The following is a 10,000-nucleotide window of genomic DNA, read 5'->3' as shown; positions in this document are numbered from 1 at the left end:
TCCAATTGTGTAAGTTATGTTTGATTTCTTTTTTTTTTTTTTTTTTGCCAAAATTTAAAAGGTATTGGAGGAGCTGTTCCGTTTTAATATCATAGTTGCTGTTAATTCAGTTCTAGAGAAACATGTAGTTATGCCATGAAACCTTCATATGGTCATAAAACTGCTTTGACTTTCTTGTTGCAGGCGGCGCAGAGCTGAATATATTTTAGAGAACAAAGGGAAAAAGGATGGCTTGTTTCTGATCAGAAAGAGCAGAGAAAATCACTTGGGTTATATGCTTTCTTTGTGTGTCGGAAATAGCATCAAGCATTACAAAATAAAGAAGAGTACTTTCGGAGAACCTGCAACGTTTTGTTTAGAAAGTGATTCATCAAACGTATTTCCCAGCTTGTTGGAACTGATTGAACATTACAAAAACACCAAGGTAAAAAAATCACACACGAGTCTTTTACATTTTAATAATATGCATGGAAAAATTTCTCTATTCTGATGGGCGAAAGAGATATGTAGTTTCTTCGTAACATATAGCCTGCGTAGCTGCTGGTATTGTTGGCGCGAGAGGCAAATTAACGAGCAGCAAAGCCGCACGGGGAATGGGTAGAGGCGCTGTGAAATCAGCGTCCCTCCCACGCTTGGTGCAGAAAAGAAGTAATTCAATGTAAACAAGATAACAAACCCTGCATTCTGATTGGTCAATGAACAAAGAAAGTCTTAGATGGCCAATCAAATGCAAGCCTAAACCTGCGATCAGGCGTTGTTTTCTTTAAAGGAACGCCTGATCGCAGGTTAATGCAAGTTTTTGCTTGATACGCGTCCGTTTTTTTCTGATTAATTATGATAATCTCGTCACAGCCTGTTTATTTATCCTAGGATCAACTTCCTGTCAGCCTAAGTGAGATCTGTCAACCCGAAACGGAAGGTGAATAAAGTAGTTTGTGGGGCTGTTTATGAAAGGCCTAATAGTTTTAAAGAAACAAATAAGTCTTTTAGAAACCCAACTGACAGAATGCTACCAGTTTTTCTGCCAGTTGGTTCTTAGGCGGCGTTTACACGAACCCGGTTTCATTTTTAATCGCGTCGCTTTGAAGCGGTAATGCCTTCTGTTTACACGACACCGATTGAGACTGTTACCGAAACCAGGTCAATTTCGAAAAGGCTGCCTAAAGTGGAGCGTTTTGAAAACGATACGGGTTCCAACCTCGTCCCCAGGGTCTCTCTTCTTCCCTTCTTCCTCTCTCTCTCCCGCTCCAAAGAAGGGAAGAAGAGAGACCCTGGGGACGAGGTTGTACGGGTTCATCTGTCGTGTAAACGACGAAACCGCATCGGTTTGAATACGTTTACTATTTTAACGCGAAATTTGCATTGCCGCCGTCTGTAGGTAGTACCTCGGAACAAGATTGGCATGACCTAAACCCTCCTAAAACGGTTCCGTGTAAACACTTCCAAACCACATTGATTTTGACGTGGTTTCGAAGTCGTGAAACCGTATCGATGTGAATCCGCGTTCGTGTAAATGCAGCCTTAGGGAGGAAGATCGGCAATGGTCATTTCGTTCTTTACTTGAACTGAAATGTTTTAATTTCACGTCGCTATTGGTAAGAAATCGTTAAACAGGGTTCGTACGCGTCATGAAAACCCTTGAATTTTTAGAGTGCATTTTCAAGGCCTTGAAAATCCTTGAAAATCTCTGCTCTTCATTCCTGGTCCTTGAAAGTCCTTGAATTTTTTTTCTGACCCGCATTTTTAATCTTTGAAAACTTCAGTGAAAATAATCAGCCACTCAAGTCATCTCATACAAACGCGACGAGCTGCGGGGTCGAGAATGGTTACCAGTGCCTTTGCATTATTTTCACGCATGTACGTTACGGAAAATGAGGAAGAAATGTACTGTGAGACCATTTCTATGGGTAAATTCATCAACGTAAATAAAAAAGAGGTCCTTGAAATTTCAAAATTTGGCCCTTTAAAGTCCTTGAAAATTCCTTGAATTTTTGTCTGAAAAAGTGTGCGAACCCTGGTTAAAGAAATGAGCCAAAATTTAAAACTCGTTTATCTGAGCGTGCTAATCCATTGTTTTTGCTCATCAAACAAACCTAATGTTTTCTGCTGTTATCGTCTTCAGACTGACGTTATCGATGTTTAAAAGGTACCTACTAATTGTGCGAAGGGTTGTGCAGAGGACTATATGTAGCCGAAAGTAGTTAATCCTAGGCCATTGCTTGGGCTGACAACCAGTGAAGTGGCTCATTTGAAATGCTCATTTTTTTCCGTTTTCCTCCGCAAAGGAATTAAACGACTAACCGTCCTTTGAGATGAATCAAAAAATACGAGCGATTAAGTCTAAAATTGATCGTATACATGTAAACCAATTCTGGCAGGGAATTGAATTTTTTGTTCATCGTGTTAGAATACATAATTAACAATTAGACCCGTAGCCCGCAAAAGGGCTACGGTTTAATAACCCATGAGGCGAAGCCGAATGGGCTATTGGCTCGTGGCCCTTGAGGGCGAAGGGTCTAATTGTATTAGTATCACCCAACAAGTCGGACAGAAGAGGCAATAATAAAGTTAGCAAATGCAAGTTTAATAAATATTTATTTGGGTATAAAAGGAAAGAAACGTCACGCTTTTCACTACTAGAGGACTATTACTAATAGTCCTCTAATAGCGTAGCCAATCAAAATGCAGGATTTGCATTAGTCCACTAGTTGGGTGATACTAACAACATTTATTCCAGCTCTGAAGCATCAAAGGTACTACTTTTGATTGAAAAATTCTGTTATTTTTGTTATGAAGTGTTTGGACTTCTTTCGAAAATTGTTTTCAAACGGCAAAACCGCCCACAAATCTCCAAAGTCCATTCCAGACCAGCCCCCACCCATCTCCACACAGTCATTAATTTTCCACTCTGATCCCGAGTTAATTTGTTTCGTTTTCAATCTTTCATATATTAGGGCTGTCTGCTTTGTTGGATCGCGCTTCCTTCAAACCTCCCCCTCCAGACATTCCTTTGGTCGATCCATCGGTAAAGATTTCACTTGATAATTTGAAATGTGACCTGGTGGCATTGACAAAGGTAAGAAGACTATCAAACTGAGGACGTTTTAATCTTAGAATGATGCCTACAGAGAGAAGGCTTTGAATCGAATCATTTTTTTTAATTTATTGTTTTCGGGTCGCACTCTTCCTGTTTTTTGGACAAATTGATCATTTATCTTGTATTGTGAGACATTTTCTGTCAAATATATCTTTTGCATCCAATTGACTCTTGACAAGGATCGACAAGCGACAGGCGTTCCCAGCATGCACAAGACCCACAAAGATTGCCATCTACTTTGCATCTGTTGATGGTTGTGGGTTGTAGCACCCACGCGACGAGTCACCGACGGCTGGAAATCTTAGCCTATATACTCTGCGTCGTATCGAAACTTGATAAACACAGAATTCAGAATCCATCAGCGCATTCATTGATATGTTATTTATTTACTATAATGATCAAAAACATGACGGTGAAAATCACAAAACGCGAAAACTCAGAAAAGTCAGACAAGGTCTGTGGACAAAGATAGAAATTTTTTCTAAATTGCGCTAAGAACCAATCAGATTACAGGATTCGTGGCTATGAACTCGTGGGAAAAGATGACATAATTACTGCAAATAAACTCACAAGTCAACGATACGTAAATTAGATGAATTCTTGGTTTTCACTCACGTGATCAACAGCCATGTTTTTCAACGAAAGCAAAAGAAAACGTTTGCTTAATAACCGAGTTTAATTCCCGGAGGATTGGGTCGAGACACCAACATGGTCAGCGTTTTATTGTTTGGGGACCCCAACATGGCGGCTGTGACGTCATGAAAACCAAGAATAGTCCAGATTAGATTAGATTAGATTGACAAGCTAGATTAGATTAACAATCAAGGGATTGTTTCAGGGTGAGTTTGGTGAGTTGAAGAAAGGTTCATGGAAGTGCCCTAGTGCTGAAGGACATTGGTTAGATGTATTTTTAAGGGCACTAGTGAAGCCAGTTGGACGAAAGGTTAGTCACTTTACTATGATCCTTATATAGTATAATGAACAAGGTGTGTAAAGTCATGAAAAGACAAAACGTTTGAATTGACCGTATGCAGTGTGAGAGGCCGTATTCATCGGAGGCAATAAAATGTTCTTTGACTTTTTTCACTTTTTCACTGAATTGTGTTATCCGTTTTTCTACCATAATGTTCTTTTCCCATAACTGGAAAATTAAGTTTTCTTTTGAATTTCAACAACACTTGTCACATGTAAGATCTGCTTTTCGCGCATATTCATAAACCGGGCAAAAATACCTTTGAATTAGTAGGCACCGTCCTTAAAGCGGGAAATAAATTAGGGACTGTGCAACTAGGCTTACTCGGGCATACTGGGTTCCAGGATTTGGGGAGAGTTGATCCGAAATTAGAGATGTTCCGAATTTAGAGTTGTTCCGAATTTGAAGTTGATCCAAAGTTAGACACGAATTTGAAGTTGATCCGAATTTAAAGATGTTCCGAAATTGAAGACCTTAATTTTGGCGAGGATCACACGTCATACCATACAGTTCAAATAGTATTCATTTCGTATATCTTTTTGTAAGATATACATACAATGTACATGTTTCAGAATTGGATATGCAATATTTCGTGTAATTGTTGTTATTATAAATAACGACTCATTCATTCATCTGTTTCCTTATAGAAAACTAAGGAATTCCAGAAAGCTATGAGTACCTTTTTGGAGCTAAAACACCAACATCTGATACAATTATATGGCATCACTGAAGCTCCAAAAGCTTTGAATTTCGTGTTTGAGTTTGCTGCTGACAGTCTGGATGTTTACATTAAGACAGAGAAGTAACTTCGTTTTGCTTTCGTTTTAGAAGCTGTGATTTTTGTTAGTATCTAAAAGGGACAGTGTCATGGATTGTTAGTAAAAATCTGGAAAGCAAAGCCGGGATACCTGTTTACTGATAGCAAACGAAAATTAATGGCCAAATTTTCTTCAAAACGGCTATTTTAGCTCACAGAAACCGTTCTTAAGTGTTCCTGGTTACGCGTAGATCTAGACAAAAGTAATAGAAATGCCAACTTGAAAACGTCGGGCCGACGTTTTCAAGTTCTCCCCTTGCATCTTTGATGAATTCTGTAATAACTTATTGTGGCTCGTTTTTCTTTTAAAATTTAATCGATTTGTATCTCACTGCGGTGATCCAGAAGCAATTTAAGAATGAACAAATCACTGAAAATTGATTTAGTAAATTTATGGTTAAAATAAAAGGGATAACGCACCTCTTTATCTTGTACGTTTTGTTTTCCCATTTCAGACCACGTGATGTTCCCAAGGAAATTTCCTTTTGTTTTTTCATAATTAATGCGTACATATGCACGACATTTGAAAGGAACTGTTCCCTAGAGTGACATCACGTGGTCTGAAATGGGAAAACAAAATGTACGAGCTAAAGAGGTCGATTCCTATGATAATTTGTCTTTGGTTATCCTGCCAATTCCGTCGGTTTAAGAGGTTTTGCTGTTGAGGGGGCTTTTCTCTGCCTAATCCTGTCTGCCTTAAGTAAGAAAAAACACGGCATGTCCCTAAATGCAGCGGATTAGCTGCACACCTGATTTTGACATTCAACACGTAGTGTCCTGTCTGTTGCGTTTAAGCGTTTGCAGCCAATTTCCAGCAATAAGGTAAGCATTAAGGTTCGCGTTATTTTTAGGTTAGGGTAAATTTAGCTGTTTATCCTTGCTTGAGTGAGGTAGTGCGGTCCTGTGGATAGGACGCTTGCCTTGAGATCCGGAGCTCGCGATTTCAAGACTCGTTCTGACCACTCGTTGAATTTGGGGAGAGCAAGGTGACACTTCGTGACGCTTGTTGAAATCGTCGCGTTTCTTCCTTGCAATTATGGACATATTTAAAAAAGTGACATTTTTCCTTAATTGTTATTGACGCAGTGAAAAAACTGATGGAATCACCATAGGAAGAGTCCTTTTGTATGCGGCTCAGATCGCGGAAGGAATGATGTTCCTCCACAGTAAAGTGAGTAGAAAGCACTTTAAATTGGTTGTCCCTTTGACTGATCTCACAAGTTGCACTTTGTCTATAAAGCCCATTCTATTAAGCAGTTGAATTTCCCTGCAACTTTAGTTCCAACTAGCAGAGGTCTCTCTCTCTTTTTTTTTTTTTTGCTTTCGCGGGGCTGACGACCTCTGCCATGCGTCGCAACTCACTTTGATCCAACCTCCGTCCACAACCTTGGACTGCACTCTTCAAACCGCATGCGCCATGATATGTGTGCTGACTGTGACTTGAGCCCGCTGTGTTCCGCGCATTTCTTTACACTTTGTGGCAGCAGCCAATTAAAATACACTTTTTATCGCATGGGATCATTCAGAGGGAGACAAATTTGGGAAAATGTTTCTCTATTATAGCACCCTTCGAGCAACTTGACTCGCTACAGAATTACGATACAGGTTGCCAGAGAAATGGTTTAGTTAGGTCAGGTAAGGTTTAAGCATGGGGTGGAGTTATAGGTGAATGTTAGCAGACTGACCGAACACGTAGGCGAAAGGAGTCAAGGCATTACGGAAACGACTTGTCTGCGCTTCGACGGCTAATTGTTCTGACAACCTTACTTTTGCTCTCACTCACTGCTTCTTCTGATCGGCCTTCTGCTTCTGTTACAATAGCCCAGAGATACACACCACCCTTGATTTCTTCGGCGTCATTTGCGGCGACTCTGTGAAAATAGCACAGTTCGATCCTTCGAAGTTATTTTAACAGTGTCGAGCCCAGCATATAGCCACGTATCTGTGCATTTTCCCATGTATTTTCCAATTTTTTTCTTTCTAAGAATGTTGTTCATGGTCGCCTTCGTGCCGACAATGTCCTTGTCTCCAGTGAAGATTTTGTTAAGGTCGGTGACTACGGTTTGCTGCACTTGGTAAACAATGGGCAGATCTTCCACGAGTCCAAAGCAGAGCACGGGTGAGTGTAAGTGGTTTCTAGGTGATTTCCCGCTAATGTCGATTTCATTTAAGACTGGTGAGATCTCACACAAAAATGGACGCGACGTCAGCGAAAACTTCATTTCAAAATATAACTTAACGCTATCGTAAGTCTTTCGTGATTATTTCATCTCGTTCACGTCGTGAAATTTGAGTGAATTATCCTAAAAATAAATTGGGTGCGAGTGGTTGTAGAGTAAAAATAGAGAATGCAAGGTTCACATTTATAGGCTCACTTTGTGGTCAAACCTCAAATTTAGTGATTTCACTTGGTGAATGCAGGGCACCTTTAAAATATGTACTAAAATGCGTGCCGCTCGTGCAGCACGATCTTTTTTCCGCTCTTAACCAATCACATTATTGTTTTGAAGTGGCGGTCGTGGTCTCTTAAACTTCCAATTCATCTTCAACCGTAGATGCGAGTAAATCGAGAGAACAACGCTGATGCAGGGAGGCTCGTGCCACTAGCAACTGAAGTAAATGCTCATTTGCGAAATTATTGAATGCGAGGGTTAACCTGTTTGTTGAATATATAAGTACAAGGAAGGATTACGTTTTTGCAAACGTTGGCCGTGTAGCACTTATATTTGAACAGATTGAACTGATTAGAGTGTAATGTGAAGTGCTAAGTTTCTACCCCATATGAACCATGTGAGCGTTAGCCCTACTAATGGTTCATATGGTGTAGAAACTTAGAACTTCACATTACACTCTAATCAGTTAAGTCTGTTCAAATATAAGTGCTACACAGCCAACGTTTGCAAAAACGTAATCCTTCCTTGTATTTGTACATGTTCATTGCGTCACTTTTACATCTTAAGTTCCCACGGCCTGCTCCCGTCTGACCTCGTAGCTCAGTCGGTGGAGCAGCGGTGATCTAACCTGAAGGTCGTGGGTTCAATTCCCACCCTGGTCAGAGTTTTTCTTTTTCCTTGTGTGGTTCCATTTCCATTAGTAGGGCTAACGCTCACATGGTTCATATGGGGTAGAAACTTAGCACTTCACATTACACTCTATTCAGTTAAGTCTGTTGAATATATAAGTTGCTTTTTTGAAGAGGCTAATTACCTTCCTCACGGGTAGAGGAAGACAGGAGGGTGCATGTCTATAGAGAATCTTTTCATCTTGCGAGTGTATTGTTTTGCACTACCTTCTCATTCAGAGACGAAAAAGTAATCGCCGTTTTCTCGAGTCCACGAGTCTTAACAGCGAGTTGGGAATGATTTGCTTTGTTTGAAAATGCTCTACTCATTTTCGCACAAAGTTTCGTTCTCAAACAGAAAGGAACAGCAGCACAACGGTTTGTTCGCTTAGTCTGTGCTGGAGTGTTTTCTTCGCTCGATGATTGCCTTAAAAATGTAACTAACTTATGAGCTCTACATCGACTAGGGACAAACTGGAAATATGCTACATTACCTTCATGTTACTTTTTACGGCTCTAGTTCTACCCACTGCCTAAAATGCTACTTTCCTACTCTGTGGAAGCGTTTAACGTTAAAGGAATTTCAAAACTCAGAGAAATGAACTTATAACATTCAAATATGTCGTCCAACTGGAATGGACTTAGTGACACCGCCAGACGTACTCACGTGATCTCGACTAATCGGTTTTCTGTGCTGATACAGTTCACCACAACAAAAATGTGAAATATCTGTCTGAGTTGTGGAATTCCTTAAATGTTGATAGTTCTGGCCACGCTGGTCAACTAGGCTTTAGCATGAAGTAATTGTCTTTGCTGTTGTACTCACTGATGTGTCAAAGAAATTGCCTTTAGTTAATTAATTAAGAGGGACTGTTTTTGCTTCAAAACTGCAAGCATTCTTATTTTTGTTGTGACCAGATACAGTTACTGTTGGTTTTCGCCGCTGGCTCTTGAAAATGGTGCCTTCAATTTCGAAGATGACATTTGGTCCTTTGGCATGACTTTGTGGGAAATGCTGACCATGAAGAAGCCTTATCACTGTTCCTTGACGAGTCAAGTGCTTGACAAAAATCAGGTTAATATTGATTTTCTTTGAGCTATTATTGTTTATTGAAACTCCCTTTTTTCCCGCGTTACCGGTAAGTGCCAACTGCGTGAATTTCCTTTCCCGCCTGTGACTGGCTGCTCATTGAATTGGTCGGTGTCTGTTGTAATCGGCCAAAGTTATAACTTTAGTTTTGTTTTGCTGATACTCACCAAAAAAACCTCTCTAACAGTTCAACTCTGTTTTAGGTTCTAAGACGATATTTAGAGCAAAAGGTCCCAAATCTGAATAAGTAAGTTCTGCTTGATTCTTAACACTATTGATGAGCTCCTGGCCAATGAATTTTCACGTCATCTTACAGGCCAAACATTCCACCTAAAGTGCGAGAATGTATTCAGTCATGCTGGGAACCAAGACCAGAGGTAGGTTTATTAAGAGTGACGTCAGTGGCATCTTTTTCCTGAAACAAGACGCTTGGAGGCGTTTACGCGGGATGGGCCGATGTAAACATTGAAACCTTTTGTAGCGATAATCACAGTCTGTTTACGCTAGCAACAAGCTTAAGCTTGCTTCAGAAAGGCTCCTGCTTGCATTAAAGTGGAATTTGAACAGTGAAGTGGCAACGACACAAGAAATTTTCTCACATGAAGTAAATTAAGAAACTGATCAGGGCCCGGTGTTCAAAAGCCGATTAACGCTAATCCCGGATTAAAAATTAGCCAAGGAGTTTATTTCTCCACTTCCAAATGCTGTTCAACGCTGATATTTGCCAAAACTTTGCATTAGAAGAAGTCAATCTTGAAAAACAAAAACAAGCAAAAGAAACTTTCACTAAAAAGTTGAAAACATGAAACAAAAGTTTACGCTAATCCTGGATTAAGTTAATCGGCTTTCGAACAACCGGGCCCAGTTGCTTAAAGGGTGGTCCCAGTGAGGATATGTAATTTCACCGCAGGAAAGGTGCCATTTTCAGTCTTTGGTTTTGTAAAGTCTAGTTTAGCCAGTAC

The 10,000-nt window shown here is 40.1% G+C and overlaps 1 protein-coding gene across 1 annotated transcript in view; it reads left to right on the top strand.

Annotated features, from left to right (window-relative positions):
* The window catches only part of LOC137980436 (uncharacterized), a 63,846-nt gene that overhangs the window by 21,200 nt on the left and 32,646 nt on the right, over positions 1–10,000 (top strand). Inside the window, exons 8-18 of the mRNA XM_068827880.1 lie at positions 1–9; positions 184–424; positions 871–919; positions 2,955–3,076; positions 3,936–4,040; positions 4,718–4,872; positions 5,974–6,058; positions 6,873–7,006; positions 8,867–9,023; positions 9,242–9,285; positions 9,355–9,415. The exon at positions 1–9 is cut by the window's left edge and continues 34 nt beyond it. Of these exons, the coding sequence (XP_068683981.1) occupies positions 1–9; positions 184–424; positions 871–919; positions 2,955–3,076; positions 3,936–4,040; positions 4,718–4,872; positions 5,974–6,058; positions 6,873–7,006; positions 8,867–9,023; positions 9,242–9,285; positions 9,355–9,415 (1,162 nt within the window). The remainder of the gene's footprint in view (positions 10–183; positions 425–870; positions 920–2,954; positions 3,077–3,935; positions 4,041–4,717; positions 4,873–5,973; positions 6,059–6,872; positions 7,007–8,866; positions 9,024–9,241; positions 9,286–9,354; positions 9,416–10,000) is intronic.

Source organism: Montipora foliosa, chromosome 12 (genome assembly GCF_036669935.1).
Source record: "Montipora foliosa isolate CH-2021 chromosome 12, ASM3666993v2, whole genome shotgun sequence".
Classification (NCBI taxonomy): domain Eukaryota; kingdom Metazoa; phylum Cnidaria; class Anthozoa; order Scleractinia; family Acroporidae; genus Montipora; species Montipora foliosa.
The sequence above is the reverse complement of the archived record's forward strand: the minus strand, read 5'-3'. Positions and strand labels throughout refer to the sequence as shown.